General features: G+C 36.4%; 2 protein-coding genes across 2 annotated transcripts; one reads left to right on the top strand and one right to left on the bottom strand.

The window, feature by feature from the left end:
- Positions 1-1638: 1638 nt before the first annotated feature.
- Positions 1639-4898, top strand: LOC144439388 (E3 ubiquitin-protein ligase TRIM33-like). The gene is made up of 3 exons (XM_078128675.1): positions 1639-2725; positions 3937-4100; positions 4761-4898. Exons 1-3 carry the CDS (start codon positions 1639-1641, stop codon positions 4896-4898), a joined length of 1389 nt encoding a protein of 462 aa, XP_077984801.1.
- A 3693-nt stretch (positions 4899-8591) lies between these two features.
- On the bottom strand, positions 8592-17481 carry LOC144438968 (plasminogen-like). Its single transcript, XM_078128199.1, has 9 exons — positions 17344-17481; positions 16216-16378; positions 15750-15842; positions 15094-15219; positions 13981-14148; positions 12841-13033; positions 10985-11271; positions 9328-9506; positions 8592-8921 (listed from the first exon to the last, which is right to left on the bottom strand). The coding sequence occupies exons 1-9, from the start codon at positions 17455-17457 to the stop codon at positions 8751-8753; spliced, it is 1494 nt and encodes a 497-aa protein (XP_077984325.1). The 5' UTR covers positions 17458-17481; the 3' UTR covers positions 8592-8750.
- Between the last annotated feature and the right edge of the window lie 679 nt (positions 17482-18160).

Genomic DNA, 18160 nt, shown 5'->3' with positions numbered 1-18160 from the left:
TCAGGAAAGGGTAGGCTATTAAAGTAGCCCCTATGGTGTTATGCTTACAAAGGAAATGGTCTGTGATACATATAATCATAGAATACAAATATTACTATCAATGGTGATCACCAAGATATCATCAATTTCACAAAATCATCTCAATGTATGCATGGTGAATGGTCATATCTATATCACAGATAGTGCTAATAAGCAGGTTTTGTATGTGACAAGAATTTAAAATTGATAAGATGCTTTGTTAAAGATGAGTTGAAATCACCCTATGGTATTGCTATTAACCCTACTAATGGCAGGGCTTAAGTTGTTGATTACAGTGCACACTGTGTATGTATTTATAATGCAGACCATACTTACATCAAATCCTTTGGTAGTCATGGCAATGGAGCTTGTCAGTTCAGCAGTCCACAATGCGTTTGTATAACTGGTGATGGTAATGTCATCGTGTCGGACCATGATGATCGTTGTATGCAAGTGTTTAATGAACATGGTGAATACACACTCTCTTTTGGATCCGTGGGGAAGGTGAATGGTCAGCTCAATCATCCAGAGGGCATCATCATCGACAAAAACGGTTCTGTATATGTCTGTGAGGATTGAAATAACTATGTTAGTGGTGCTGATGAAGAGTTGAAAAGACCTACTTGCATATACATCACAGGCGATGAACCACTTGGAAAGTTAGTAGTGTCAGAACATGGTGGAGATTGTTTTTCAGTGTTCAAGCAATGATAAACTGTCACGTGCACTGTACCAACAGTTTCACTGATGAAGTCAACATACTTACATATACAGTGAGCCAATGATCCCAATCCACATGTTTTGGACAAATGAGAGCATCCTGCACACATTCATTGGAAAATGATCTAAGTAGTTTTGAAACGTTGAAACGTTTTTGCTAGCACCATACATTTCTTTGTCAATTTTCAATAAATTTAAAGCAAATGACCTAAAGGTGACCTCGATCAGTTCTACTCTACTTTGAATATGATATATCTCCTACTTAGATGTGATACCCTTGCTTAAATCGTGTCTGCCCGATACAATGTTTTACATGTAGTAGGTCAAATTTGATGCTACATTGAATATTAAGAACATCTTAATATTTTCATTTCCTCAGATATGTAGTAAAATGTATTTACAAGTTAATGACATTTTAGTACATATCACCATTGTTTTTAGAAAATTATTGTTGAGGGCGTATCCAAGAAAAAATACATACTTTTTTCTAGCAAAAAGGTGACGAATTAGAATATATTTAGATAACACCATTTTAGCATTAATTTGAGCCACAAAGTATTGTTTCTCATCTCTCTATCGCCCTCTTACGACGAAGTTTGAAGGTGAGATGACCTGTCATGACCCCCGTCACTGGTTTCGGAAGTGGTCCCGATGTCCTAATTTTTGGTGAGTTTGTGGTTTCCTTTTAGACTGCACCATTACTTGTTCGAAAGCTTTATTCGTGTTTCCTTAGTTTGACAAGTATTCTAGATATGGTTTCCCTACTATACACCTTTCAGTTTGCTGGACGCGGAAGTAATAAGGTCACTGATTAGTCGGAGTACTATACAGACAGTGCTACTCGTTATTACTTACTGACAGTACGCATTCTATCATAATCATCACCATACAGCTCTCGTTATGGCTAGCAATGAGGAGTTAAAATCATCTGATATTGACGAAAACTTTCTTTCGTGTACAATATGCTCGGAATTGTATAAGAATGCTAAAATCCTGCCTTGTCTGCACAGTTTCTGTGAACAATGTATTGGTAAGTTTGCAAAGAGTAAAGAGTTGTGCTGTCCGGTTTGCCGAAGACAACACGGCATACCCGAGGGTGGAGTAGAGAAGTTCCCAGATGATTCCTTCGTCAATACTTTGATTGAACACTCACACAGACGTAGTGCTGTATGTGGGGGTTGTCATAAATCTAATACGATAAAATACTGCATAGAATGTGCTTCAGAATTATGTATAACCTGTGTAACTCCACACGAAAATATCCGTGCTACAAAGTCACACAAATTGTTGAATCTTGAGGAATACAAAAGAATGAAGTCCACTGATCCCGTTTCTTTACAACCGCCCACTTACTGCAGTGATCATAGTGACAATCAGGTTAAACTCTACTGCGATACGTGTGACAAACCCATTTGCCTTGAGTGTACTGTTACCAGTCATCCCCAACCAGAACACAAATACAGACATTTAGATAATGCCGCTGCAGAAGTTAAAACAAAGCTGATAGGAATGATAGAGACTTTGAGTGTAAAAGAAAATGAAATAACTGAAAGTGAAACGGCGGTACAACATACAATAACTTGTTTGGGTGAGTGCTTTGAAAGTGAGAGCAAGGACATAAACAAACACGTTGAAAAATTTGTTGAAGACATAACACGTAAAGTGAGAGAAAGTGGGAACAAGATTCAAAGGCAGCTTAAGGATGAATACGACAATCGGAAAACCAATCTACAATCACAACTGAAGGAAATGGAAGGTATAAGTTCTGATCTCACTCATGCAAGAGAATTTGCTGAGAAGCTGGTGAACTATGGAAGTTCAAACCAAGTGATGTTAATGCAGAAAGGAGTGACCTCACAAATTGACAAGATTTTAGTTATTGAAACAGAGTGCAGTCAAGTAGAGAGCGCTTTTATGGAGTTCACACCACATGAAGATTTTTCTATGAAAGAAACTGTGGGTGAATTGAAAGTAACTATCAGCACAGGTATGTAGCCGTCATACACTCTTTGTCATAAAAGCTTAGCATTTGGGTGTTTGAGACACGCACAATCCTTGTTTGAGACACACACAATCCTTGTTTGAAACACACCTAATCCTTGTTTGAGACACTGAATCCTGGTCATAAGAGCTTAGCATTTGAGGATTTTATGCAGCAGTTTACTGTAAGCTCTTATGACCAGGATTCAATGTGTCTCAAACAAGGATTGTGTGTGTGTCAAACACCCAAATGCTTAGTCTATCAGCTAGCCCTCGGATGTTCTTCCGATAAAATACGACACACAGCCGAACAACGCTATCGAGGATGGAACATCCGAGGTCTAGCGAATGTCATCAGGATATAAATAACTGCCAATATTATCGACAAGCACAAACAGAGGACAATAGCGAAATTTTCATGCATATTCATCTTAAGGAGGGGCTTGTGAAAATAACCACCAATGGGTTAACTAAAATGTGTGAATGACAACGTCTACACACTCATCAAACACAATTACCATAAACTGATAAGACATAGTAATGACATAAATGTGTTTGTCAACACCTGCATGCAGAGATTGAATATATTAAAGTATATATATGCATATATGGCCCCACCCACCGCTTATCGCAATCTCAATGGAATGTCCGGTCTGAAAATGACATTCGCTAGACTGTTCGGGCAAGCCCTCACATGCGAACTTCGTTCGCTTATAGTTATAGCATCGAAAGAAAGCCCGAACGTCTAGCAGCAAGACTACCAAATGCTAAGCTTTTATGACAGAGTGTGTAAATGATTGAGTCCACACATCACCTAAGGCACATTAGCGAGATCACTTCACAATTGAATTTTTTATCTTCCACCTGCACTTCCATCTTTATCAGTTCATATTATTAAAGGACAATATGCAAGAATATCGTTAAATAGTGTAAGGAAATATTAAGATTTAATATCTGGACGAAAATTCTTTCAGTAGCTAGCTTGTTAGAATTTGTCAGCATTTTCTAAACAATGAATGTAGCAAATTTCTGATATATATTTTGGTACAAATGTAGTGTTATGACATATAAATCAAATGATTGGAGAATAAAATTCTCTGAATCATGTACCAGATTTTAGTTTCTGGGTATTTGGATTTCCTGTGTTTAAGTTTGAAATGTGGCAAATAGATTACAATTATGTATATTGTACATTGAATCTACTACCTCCTAATACAGAGTCACTGGAAGAAGTTGATGAACCACACATAGCTGCTGTAGTAGAAGAAACTAAATCACAGCCACAACCAGCACCTTTACCTACCAGTGGACCTGAACTAGCTACTATGATGAAAATAGGTATCAGGGTTGTCAGAGGACAGGACTGGAAATGGGGAGATCAGGTAAGAACATGTGAATGATAGATATTAGGATTGTCAGAGGTCAGAGGTTGAAATAGGTACTAGGGTGGACAGAGGACAGTGCTTGAAATAGAGCGATCAGGTAAGAACATGTTAATGATAGGTATTAGGATTGTCACAGGTCAAAGGTTGAAATAGGTACCAGGGTTGTCAGAGGACAGGACTTGAAATAGAGAGATCAGGTAAGAACATGTGAGAACAGGGCAGGAAATAGATCCAAGGGTTGTCAGAGGACAGGACTGGAAATAAGTACTCTGACAGGACTGGAAATAGATCAGTTAAGAATATATAAATGATAGGTACGAGGATACCAGTGGATATGAATTGACGTACATGAATCATAGTGAAGTATGTACAAATGGTTGTCAGTGGACAGGACATGCCTGGAAATGAGGAGGTCAGGTTAGAACCTTTGAGTGATAGGAAATGCATGGTACTTAAATAATGTGATTAAAAATGATCAATAAAATCATGAAACAGGTCATCACATTTAAAACGCTTTGTACATGGTTTGATCTCTTCATTACCTTGGAATAACATATTATTCTGATAAGTGCTAACATTTCAGAGGGGCTAGGAATCATCTGCCTCTTGTTATTTTGTTTTAAACATTCAATGTATGGGTATCTATCATTGTTGTAGGATGGTCCCCAACCGAGCAAAGGAAGAGTAATTGAAGAAGTCGGGGAAAATGGCTGGATCAAAGTAAAATGGGACACTGGAAAGCTCAACTCGTATAGAATGGGTAAAGAAGGCAAATACGACTTAAAAGTAGCTTGACCATATCTAATGTAGCAACAGAAAACATGAAAAAGGGTATGATTGTTTGAGGAAAGGGTGAAGAAGAACCTCAAAAGAAATATGTACCAGGTTTGTCAGAGGACAGGACTTGAAATGTGTACTAGGGTTGTCAGCGGACAGGATGGAAATAAGTACCAGATTTTTCAGAGGACAAGAATATAAGTGGGTTCCAGTGCTGTCAGAAGACATGACTGAGCATAGGTATCAGAATCGTTAGAGGACAGGACTGGAAATGTGTACCAGGCTTGTCAATGAACAGGACTGGAAATGGGTTCCAGGTGTGTCAGAGGACAGGGCCATGCTTCGACACATGACAAAGAGACTTACTTAAAACATTGTAAGTAGTTTTATGTGCCATATCCAGACATCAGTAATTTTAAAGTGTGGACTCTAGTTTCTCAGATTTAGTCATATTTTCAGTGCAAGCAGATTTGCTGCATAAATCATTATGTTTTACTGTAAATCTGGAAATATTCACTATTAAAAGACTTATTGTGGCTTATTTCGCTGGAAAACAAAAACACACAAAAATAAGTAGTGAATAATGTCTCTTTATACATAAACGGTGCACCAGGCTACTTTAGTAGTTCATAAAATTGGCCAAGTTTGAGAACTAGTTGTAGACTGTGAAATTGCAAAAATTTGTAGGCTTACAGTATTTTATTCAGTAGTAAGACCACTCAGAGTCAAATCTGTGACCGATTGTAGGTGAATGTTCTTTCATATTTCTCCGCTGCTTGTGTTTCCTACATCATCCTGTATATTTACTTCATAAAAACTCAGCTTTCCTGATATAGACATTCTTATTCAGGACCTTGACACATAGTTCAGTTTTAACACAATAGGAAAGGTCTACGAACTTAAGCCATCAATGAAACTGTCCACAAGTTCATCAGGTATTGCATTGAAAATGCTGTGAACTAAAAACCAAATATGCTGCACCTAAGACTTTGTTTTAGGTTTGTGCCAGATCTTCTGTAAAGTGTGTGTAAAAACATCACCTTGATTGGGTCTTGACTGCCCTATCATTAGGCCAGCCTTTTAACTCTACAGTATGAAGCTGTTTGCGCACTTTCCACATCCATATGGAGATTTGAAGTTGTTGATATATAGAAGGAACAATATGTGTCATTTTGACTAAAATTGGTACACCTGTACTGTTACCCATCCTATTCAGTTTAGCAATTATGTTGCCAGATTTTGAGTTCTTTTTTATGTTATCCCTGTGTTCACAAATGTTGTAATTGCTGATCTTGTTCTTGTATTGGTTAAGTCAGAACAAGGTACCAATATGTAAATAATTGTGCTAACAAGGATTTTGAGTTACATTTTGTACTATAAACGTCACAACACACTGGTGTTTGTACTTTTCATGGCCTCATCTAAACCATTTGACTGCCAACTTATTGTTGAGGGGTGTAGAATCCTGTAAGGGAGTTAAATATTGTATATATAAGCAATAAACCACCCCTGGGTATGGTATACCAAAGGTTTTGACCAGTTGATGCCATAGATACACGAGCTTCAGCGAATGTGTATATGGAGTCACCTGGTCAAAACCAGCTGATATATATAAACAATATCATACTTGACATATATCGACAGACTGACACCCCTCTGTCAATCATAATGATCATGTGTGTGTCATTGGCCAATCACGGGCCAGAGATTTCAGAGGTCAAAGGTAGTTCGTCTAATTTAAATTATTCAATATCAAACAAAAAATAAGTTTTATTTCTCCAAAAAAGGTTAATCAATCAATCGATCAATCATTCAATCAATCAAATAAGCAATCAATCAATCAATCAATCAATCAATCAATCAATCAATCAATCAATCAATCAATAAATCGCTCGCTCAATCAATCAGTTACACGCTCCCTTATCCCTGCGATGTCATCGGTGACTCATATTAATGGTCGTAAACAACGCAAGACCGATTACCATTTATTCAATTGTGGTCGTCGTGAAGCAGATATTACGACATGTAATAAGTTCTTTAGGTGTTATTTTGTCAACCCTGTCGACGAAATAGACAACTTTTTGAGAGAACGGAAACAATGCATTAATTCATGATACCATAAATGTTAACGTTACACATATGTACTACATGGTATAGCTCTTAAAATGAACTTGGTTACTAGCGTCACATCGTACAAAGCATAGAACGAGATCACGTGTCCAGGTCCAGTGTTGTAATTGGGAAAGTCCCCCTTCAAGCCCTTTTTATTAATGTGTGTTGAAAAGGAAGAAACCAGTGTTAAAGCTAAAACACACCTCATTGCTACATTTCAAGGAAAAGACAGCAGTCTTATCTCTAGCTCTGCTGCACGTGTATTGATTACTTCTGTCAACTTACATGTATGATTTGGGTCATAAAGTAGCATCATGTAACTTACTAAACTTTGTAAACTTGTAAAGAAAGAAGCTCTGCTGATCTTGATATATATTAAGATATTTCCTGCAAGGGTTTATGGGAAAACCTCTGTTGATGACATCACGAATACCCTAATTTCTTTGTCTCATACTCTTTGTATGTGTATACTATTACTAAGCTTACGGTATGCAAAACTGTTGGCGTCATGTAAAATATTTGAATATGCAATAAAAACTTGATCGATCTAAACGTCTTGTTAACTGAAAAATTACCTTATTATCCTAATAACGGACTGGGATTCAGTCGGAAGACAGATTCGATTGTGTTTTGAGTGTGGCGATGGGTGTGAGAACTGTCCGTCACTTTCGTGAAAGTTTTGATGGCGTGACCATATGGATGACAAATGGGTATTTATTTTTTGAATTTTAATCGATAAATAGACTCTACTACGTTTTTATATAATACATCAATAAAAAAGTATTGTTCGTGTACGTACAATATAAACGTGAAGGTTAGATACCAATGCGAAATTCCTATGCTTTAATATAGTGTACTGGATGATTGTACATCTTGTACATCATCAGAATGCTCAACTTCAAAGGGTTACCCTATAATTTAATTGTATATGTGGGGAGGGAGTGGGGGAGGGTTACGAATGTGATCATTTAGGGGTCACAGGGCTCAGCGAACATGTTAGTAATTATTTGATTTGATTTCATTTTTTGTGGTTGAATAATGCTGATTTTTCTGTTGTTTGTCTTACCCTGACTAGTCTTTTCTTCCCATGAATAAATCAACTCTCTTTATCAAGGATATCAATGAGAGTGTCGTCGAGAAACTAATAGAGTGTATGATGATTGGCTTTCTTTCCATGAAAACTAAAATCACGATAGGTTAGATTTTTTGGCGTGATGCAGAGAAAATTTCTAGGCCCTGTTGAGACATTTACGATGCATTCTGGGAACAGTTATAATTTCAATAAATACCATGGCTGCTGTCTTTATCACACTTCATTTGTTCTTTTAAACTTTGGGCTTGTTTAGCTCTACATCTACTGATGAAAAAATACTAAACTACATGATGATAAATGTGTGCACTAAAATAATCAAAATAAATTAACCCCGGGAAGAATTCAAAACCCGTTATTATGATAAGCTATGTACTCCATCACCACGACTTGACTATGCCACTGGATATAAGCTTGAACACTTGCCGTGTTCATAAATAAATACATCAAATAATATCTCTGAGATAATGATTGTACACTGGTTTATTCAAATATCAGTGATGAGGAAATGAATCTCTTTTAATAATATAAGTGCATGCTGGAAATAAAGAATTAGAAAAGATTATATGTAAATTGAAAGCTTTATAGTCCAAATAAACCATGTGACATTTGATGGTAATTTCTTGGACCTTCTAACAGGGATTAAATCTTGGAATCTTTCACACTTCTTATCTGTTCTCTTGAATCCATTCCAAGTAGATGTCAACGTTAGTGTACACACCAGGATAATGTGTATATGCACATCCCTCGCCCCAGCTTACCACACCAACTAGATACCAATGACCAAGGCCATCATCTGAATTCTGATGCAGACATACCAGTGGTCCACCGGAATCACCCTAATGCAATACAAACAGATTGAGAGCATAAAGGCTCAAGCTTGTATGAATATCGTATGAATATCTGCCATTTGCGTAACTGTTTTATTTATTCTTGTGGGCAGGTTACGTTATTTGTTAAACCTAATTCATTTTGTCTGTGCAAAGCTTCATGAGATTATCCCAAATACGTATGAATTGAGAGCATTTTGTGAAAAAAAGAGAAAGCAATCACTTTCCTAGATTTTAATACAGTATAAATCAATCTCCAGCTCAAGACTATGACTATGGGGCAACAGCCATTTCCTCAAGCTGTGAGATAAGGAAATACCAACATACAAAGCCATCATAGTTTAATATGGAATAGATACACTGACCTTATACATCAACCACCACCTCTATAGATACAAGACGCAATATTACTAACCTGACAAGAGTCAATTCCTCCAGTAAAATATCCGGCACATATCATATTGGATGTTAACCTTCCATTATAAGAACTCGAAGCATTACAGATATCATGAGGAACCAATGGCACCAATGCTTCTTGCAATACCTCGGGACGATCCTTCTCGATCTCATTTTCATCCGTGAAATTATGGCTTTCTGTGTGTCAGTAGGGAAACAGAGTGTGTAGACAAAGATGTAGAAAATTTGTAGATAGATGGTACGTCCAGAGATGGCATGGCAAACATACTTAAATTATTCTCAATTCTTCAATACAAACGGATCCAACAAGACAAGAAAGGAACCCCTACTCTGTCTATTAATCATATTGTATATGAGTTAGGAGAGTATGTTTGTGTTGGTAAATTTTATCTCTTTTCACTCCAGAGAGGATCAAGAGTTTATGCTATTTTTTATACAAAAAAGCATAAGTTGATCTTACTGAATAGAATACATTATTTCTTAAAAGTGTTTTGTTGAAAAGTTTCAATTTTTTACTCTTAGTTTTTTCTATGTATTTAGTCATAAAATCCATTGTGCGAATGAAGAAATAATGAAAATTATGGTCACTGTGAGATAAAAAACAGTAGCTAGGTTTGTGAGTAAATACATTTTAATGAACGAAACACTGATTAGGCCTAAAAAAAATAATTGTTTGGTACCGGTTACCTGACCCCACCTAGTTTTTCACTGCTAAACATGTTTTCTTACGCATTGAAGTCTCACGAGAAATAGTGGATGCGGAAACTGACGTACATCAACTTAAAAAGACAATATAAAACTGTTCTTCCAATCTGTAATGGCTGTACATCTGATAGGAAGAAATAAATAACACAGAGACCATTTTGAAAACAATGGAAAACCTCAGGCACTCAGATGAACAAAAAATATATAATAAAATAAAATAAAAAATCTACCTACCCCACCTATTCTGAAATTGAGCGTAATCGGAACCACACAATTTTTAAGGCCTAAAGGTCACTATTTAGTTGCGAAAACTAAAACTGTATGACTATGGTTGTCATCAATTTATTGAAGTAAACTTACATGATATGAAGTGTCACTGATTAACTTAATTTTTGTTGGCCAAGTATGGAAAATACTAAATATAGTTCACGTCCTTGCATGTCTATTAGTTTATGTAATGGTTTTCATTTACTAGTTCTTTTAGTTTACGACAAGAAGCAGCAAGCAGCTGATCTCGAATATGAAGATGTTTTTGGCAGAATAAAATGTGGATCTTTCTTTTGACCTCATCCAGTCCTTACTGGCGGCTAAATGTTCACTCACAGTTGACTAAATAAACAATGTACATGTGATGTTTCTTCAACCTAACTTTCATATGATTTTTTCGCCCATCTGCCTTTACATGTCTGCAGGTAGTGAGGTGCTACTCTGCATTATATTTCACTCCGACATCGTACATTTAGAACACAAAATAAATATATAACTAGTATATATTGTTATCTGTGTTTGCAAGTTACAGACACAAACTACTTGCTTAGCTATTTCTGGATCCCTTATACATTGACTTCGATAAATGTATCACAGTTCAAGTTTTCTGTCAATGAGAACCCATCTTCACATGACATATCTGATATTCTGAATTTACATGAATGTAGAAATGAGATCCTCACCTGGTAATCGAAGACGGCCCCACCCGGTTGTGAAGCAGTAGGAATGTTCATCAAAAACGGCCTTCTTTTCAGTATTTAGACATGCGTAATTGATAAAGTCATTGGGTATTACTTCATTCTCCAGTTCCACTATAGCAATGTCATTATCATAGTTACCACTCTCTTCTCCATACTTTAAATGCCTTGTTATCTCTTTGATATTGCATTCTAGCGGCGTCTCATCATTTCCTGTTTTATTGGAAGATCTGTATTTACCCAATCGAACTATCCAATTGCTGACATTAGTTCTGTAACAACAATATCGAGATATTAATACTTGTAACTGTCAGTCGAAATTTAACGCCCACGCCGGAGTACAAGTCTTCTAACTCCAATGTGAAAATATCCTCTGAGAAAATGCATAGTACAGCACTGTATTTGAGAACTTGAAGTGTGAAGTGAGTGTCTAATTTTGTTAGGGGATGTATGTGTATTAGCTAGAGTGTATAAATAGCCCGGATGCAATACAGACATGCACGATGGCGCAGACACTGTTATTATTAGTATTGTTGTTGCGGTGGTATGATAGCAGTGTATGAGTTATCTCCGGAGTATATTGGAATTCTAAAGTCAATACACAACAAAGGAAATTAGCCGGTGTACAAAACAGATATAATCCGACCAATATGCGCCTCGCTACCGCTCGACGCATATTGGTCGGATTATATCTGTTACATAAATTCAATAGGCCTTTCCAAAATTTGCCATGGTGTTGCTCTACATCCTGTCTGTGTGTACCTTTGGGGTAATCATAAGAGCACTGTTGCTTTCCTCGATGTCTGAACAATACGAAAACACCCCTGATTTACACTTCTACAGAATACCAAGGGACAAAGCTCTTAAGAAACTGTACTAGATGCTGATACCCCCAATTTGAGCGAGGGCGCTGTATTATCAATTTCCTGTTTGCAGTCTGGAATGGCCTATTGAAGATTTCAGTCAAATAATTCAATTTTGTGCTCAGGTGTCAAAGGCGTTGATGAGGATTGGTGTGAAATAACGATAACAAACAATACAGTGTTGAATTTCAAATGTGTAAATGATGACTTGACCTTGCATGTTGGAATGGGGTAAAGACTGTGACAGTAAAATGCCACCAATGTACACTAAGCTTGCCTGTGTGGTTAGATTACCTAATACATTTAATCATGGTTGTAGTAATGTAATACATCTACGGTTGAAAGTATTAAATTTATGAACAAACTCTCCTTCAAAACTTCATCCGTGATCATAGCCAAAACCCGACTGGTTTTAAACTGTGTAGTAGTCTCCGGTCACACATTTTCATTCCCGAAGAAAGCAGCAAGGGTATCCAATAATTGACAAGGACCGTGACTAGATATACAAACAAGTGAAGGCTATGTTTGATATCCCAGAAATCCTCATTTCAACTTGTAAACAACCTGTGGTTGCAGTACAATTTTGTTGTTTGTTATCGTATACATAATAACGTGTTAATAACGTGCAGTGTAACTCTTGCAATTTACGCCATTTGAGTTACGAACACAGAATTTGTATATGTTGTGTCACATTATTTTTTCAAGTTAAAACCACAGAAGAGTTGTTATACAAATTACAATCCAAAATAAATACATGTATCAATTTGTCATCCATATGGCGACTTTAAAGCCAAGAACCTGACTGACGAAATTCCATTTTAGAATTGCCTCCCCATATGTACATCCCCATTTCAGACCAACAGCCAATAATGCATGCCGAAAGGACAGCACAGCTATATAACGAATGATCCCATACCCAAACCCCGGATAATACTCATATTCAAGTCACACTTGCTCCATTTATGGGTTGAAACCTACCCTCCAATATAACTATCAAAGCAATGGGCTGCCGACAGAATGTGTTTTGGGCCAATCAGCGTACCACCACATCCCAGTTTGTTTTGCAGAAGAGAATAAAACTGTGCTTGCCACGGCCACTCTCCAGGTAAGGCGTCCTCACCACCAACTATTCGAGGTTGTGTAGAGATTAACCGTGTACCGCAACCAGTCTCTGATATAAATAACCAAACAAAGGGCATTGAAATTTTGTATGTTTTGGGATTCATGTGTACAATGAGGCTTCAGTTTTACAGTTACCCGTAAGCCAATAGCATAATTTCTCACCTGTTACCAAGTAATATATAACTGTTATTTGCTTTCTTATTTTGTACATTCCACTCGGGACTCGTGGTTCAAATCTTGCCCAAATCTTTAGCCACTCAGAAACAAACGACTCGAACCTGCAACCTACAGATTCCGGTTACTCTAACCATTCGCCCATCATGACTCCACACACATTACTTTGTTTAAAAGCATTGTCAAGATTGGATGTTAACCATAGTCACTGTGAAATCTACATGTACGTATAATACTCATTAGACTGGGTCTAATCAATGGGACTCTCCTAGTGTTTTCAATTCACAAAATGTTTATGACAAATGTAGGATAAAAAAACTACATTCTAGCTAGACTTCAGGCTCCCATCCCTACTCTCTTTTAATTAAATTGGCCAAAATTGAAAATGTTTCAGACAGCACAATCAGTTTCAAATTAGTATGTAGTAGTATGTAGTGCTATAAATACAAAGGCAGTATGTAGTGAGGAAAAAATACTTCCTTTTTGACACTACGTTATTTTAGTGCCATGCATAGTGAAAATTCTTCCATTTCTCAATTTTACGGCATTTTTAAAAGAAATATTTTTAGTTAGGGTACAGACAGATCCATTAAAAGTAAAATCGTTTTTGTAGGATGAGAATTAAAATGGCTCAAACCCCCCACTCCCAAAGTAAACAGGTTGACTTGGTAAGGGGGAGGGGTGGTGGTGAGAGACAAAATACAGAACTGAACCAGATCATACGCATACGGACAGGGAGTAAACATAACGCTGCAACGTAATATATTAATGTTTTGTAAACCAAATAATTCACAAAGTGCACATACTTTAAAACCCACTAACCTGCTTCTTCGTAACATGGTTTTAGATGACATAGTTTATATTCTATGCCATCACCATTACAGCCTTCACCATCACTGTTCAGACAGTGTCTTGTACGAGAATGTTCACCTGTACCACACAACACGTTACACTCTCCCCACTTTGTCCAGTCACTCCAACCATTACCATCTGAAATATTTGTTTCGATACAGACGGGATAAATTACTCTAGTTTCCTACTTCTTGTGTGCAGGGTTAGGCTTAATATAACTGCAAGCTATTTCTGGACTCTTTAAGACCTAATAAAAAAAATTGTATGGTTCCGGCTACCCGACCCCACCTAGTTTTTCACGCCGACTAATAAATAATAAAATCGCAAAAAAATGAAGTCTTGTGAGAAATAATGGATGCGGAAACTGACATCCACTTAAAATGACAATATAAAACTATTCTTCAAATCTGTAATGGCTGTACATCTGATGAGAAGAAACAAATGTCACAGAGACCATATGGAAAACAACAGAAAACATAACTACCGCACTTGCACTCACTAAAAAAAGTGTATAAAAAATAAAATAAAAAATCCTCTGCTATATTAAGCGTATTCAAACCACATAATTGTTGTTGTTAGGCCTAATTTACCGCTCTCTTTATTTTCTATAGATTATCTTGCCATGAATTTTAAGTACTTGTATATTGGTAAATAATCAACCTACTATATATGCTAATTTGTATAATAATTAAGACATAATTTGATCAATTTTAAGAAGAAATGTGAGAAGGTTTTTACTTCGAAATGATATTTTGATTAACATAATTAACACTATGTTTATTCAATTTTCAAAAACTCAGAAAGTTACAGAGAGGACCAGTTTCAGTTTATATCTAGTTCTAAAGTTTCCCCTTGAATTTATTTAAACGGTATCCCATGTTCTAGTATAGGCATGGACGCATTGTGAAACCTTTATAAACTATAGTGTGTACTATGGAATTCCAAGATATAATTATCTTTATCAAATATTCACCGTCATTTGAGATACTGTTTTCAATATTACATCCGGCGGGGAAAGTATTCGTGACGATTTTGATTATACAATTCTATAATGTTAAAGACCGTGCTATTGTCTACACCTACTTTCACAATCCTCTTCATCAAACCCATCTAAACAGTCAGGAAGTCCATCACATTCCCAGTTTCCTGGGATACATTCTCGAAAACCTTTGGGACACTTAAACTCCTCTGGGGAACAGCGTTCAAAAACTAAATTCAAAGAAATGGGTTTAGCTGTTAAGAGATCAAGGGTGTGACATTACTCAGAACATGCAAACATGATTTAAGAGATTAGCACAGGAAACAATATCAAGTCAGTGATATGATTACATAGATGCCTTCTCGTATATTCTTTCTTGCCTCCCTGTTTATCAATGTGTTATACAGTCTCGTCTGATGTGTTTAACAATAATGAGCTATAAACGATAATTTCCACCCAGAACAAGCAAGCTTGTGGTGTTGTCATCCTCCCATCAGTTCAGTTGTGCATTTCTTATACGGCCTTGAGATATGCTAAAGTAAGATACGTGTAATGGTGCCTAACTGATATGATCTACTCGCCTCTAGGTGACTGTATCACAGTACAATGATCCATACAACCCTTCGTTACCTGTACCACGTGGGTGGTACTTTTAACGCTGTGCTTGTACTGAGGAATACTCGACATGTATATATTTATTAACAATTAAACCCCATACTCAAACTATTGTTACAATGCTTAGTTGTTCTTGTTTCATTACCTGTATTTGTTTCATTAAACATTTCGTCCCAAGAAGTATACATAGTAGTATATTGTACGGACTTTCCAGTGGGCATTGTTGTATCTTCGATGTCTGATAGGAAGAGTAAATGAAACTCCATGTAAACAATATTTTCAGTACAATCAATAATAACTCAGAGTGCCATATCTCTTGATGTTGACAAATTGATAATACCATGCATCCGAATTTCACACATTTTAAAAACATCTTCATACAGAGTGAAAACGGTTTAAAATAGGAGGTATTCAGTTTACATTTAGTTTCTAGCATAGATGTTAAATACATTTTACTTTTTAAAAAGAATAATACTAAAGTGACGGGTATGGAATATGCATATAGGCATTAAGATTGGTTGAATACAAAGCAAAGTTAAAAACTAAATTATAGTGACCAAACATATTCGTCAACTTCAACGGTAGATCAAAGTCAGTCTTAAAGTTCTTACCACGTAATGATTCGTGTTTTCCCACCGGATCAAAGAGTAGGGAACGTAGATTCCTTCTCCCGGATGCTATGTTATGTTTTGAGTGATCATCCCTATCATATTCCTCAGTGTTTCTATTGTACTGGTAACGTCCAGCTATGAACATCAAGTCTCTGACATTTTTCTACACAAGATTGAAAAGATGAATGTATTGGTTTACTTCCAAACCAGAAAGACTATAGTGTTTCAATTAGGTGGTGCGACGGTTTTTAACATCTCACACAATATTTGTTGTGAATTACACAAAACAAAATACAGACACGGACAGTGCACACACATGAAATGTTACGTTTTATCTTACTGTGAACACATTCAACAAACAGTTTCGTGTTTGAATCTTCCAAATTTCATCCGACAGTGATGTTGATTTGTTCCGTTAGTAATGTTGATTTGTGTTCACAGCAAGATAAAATGTATCATTTTATTTATAAACCCACACACTGTCAGTGTGTATAGTATTACCGTAACCAGCCATATTTTGACAATTAAGTTTACAAGACTCATGAGAACCACCAATATTCAGACTTTGAGAAATATTGCACCTTTTTCTTACACTCGGCATTCAAAATCCGAGTCGATATAATGAATAGTATACCATGATGTTTGACATAGCTATTACAATGTAATACCATATTGATTTGTTTCGTTTTTTTCTGTCTTGATATGTTCTTTATTTATTTATTTTCTGTAACTCTTCTAGTGTCCATTTGTTATATCTTTATACATTGTACTTAAGGCCTTACATGTACGCATTGGTCTGTATCTGATAATTGAGATCATATCAGTCGAAGCCAAAACACTAGTCGTCAATGAGGTAAAATGTCCTCAGTTCAATAAAGTGATAGATAATTGACCTTTCGGTAGTAACTCTTCTATGATCTCAAGCCTAACAACACAAAGTGTAGTATAATATATATCATGTTATCATATAGATTATCTGATCTGTCCATCCATGTTGACGCAACTTTTGATGTATTTCTGCTTTTATGACAAGAATTGAGCGTGTCACAAATATCTCATTTTTGCTATAAAAAGGCTGGGGGCACTAATAACAGACCAGTTGCAAGATAGCTAAACTTAATACTTTACCTCTATTCCATTATTGATATCTTCATCCACTGCATAATCACCGTTCACTTTTCCAGCGACACATGCTTCAAACAAGAAGTACCACAGAGTAATGGCGAGGAGTAATCGAGACATTTTTCTCGTGCCAGACTGACAATCCTGTCACCTCAACTTATATTTATGAGTAGACCACATTGTACAAGATAATTAACTCTCCTGTTTTGTCGTTAAGCTAAACGACTAGAAATCCAATGAGAGACTTTTACTATCCAATTTCAAGAAGTTCCGATTGTCCTCGTATGTATGGGCAATTTGGAAATAATCATTATAACATCAGTATGCAAATTAGAGCGACTTCATTCATCGTAGGACAGTTCAATAGTAAGATACATCCAAATGAACTAATAAGCGTGATTCGTGTTTGCCAGAACTCCAGATTGTCCAATTATAAAGGTAACATGTGTGGTCGGTCAATTTCCATGATATATTACAACACTTAAATTTTAAATATACATCATGTAATATCGGAGTGTCTTGTGACCGCCGCCTGTCACCAGGAAAAGTGCTGGTGACAGATCCGAAATTTTTATGGCATCATTCGATGTGCATTGCTATGAAAAATACGCACTGGCTACCTTTTATGTAAAATGATTACCCTAGTACACTGAATTCACAGAACTTTCAAAAGATGTCTAAATCGTGAGCAAGCGTGAAACTGGGATGACGTAGGGAATGGTTACCTCCAGGGGGTTAAATAACACATCGTTGGCCGATACCTGTGTATTGTATTTTTCGACCTAAACCAGTTGTTCCATATCGCTTTGTAACGTTTTTATTG

This window comes from Glandiceps talaboti, chromosome 8 (assembly GCF_964340395.1).
Source record: "Glandiceps talaboti chromosome 8, keGlaTala1.1, whole genome shotgun sequence".
NCBI lineage: Eukaryota > Metazoa > Hemichordata > Enteropneusta > Spengelidae > Glandiceps > Glandiceps talaboti.
This window is presented reverse-complemented; position numbering and strand designations above follow the sequence as displayed.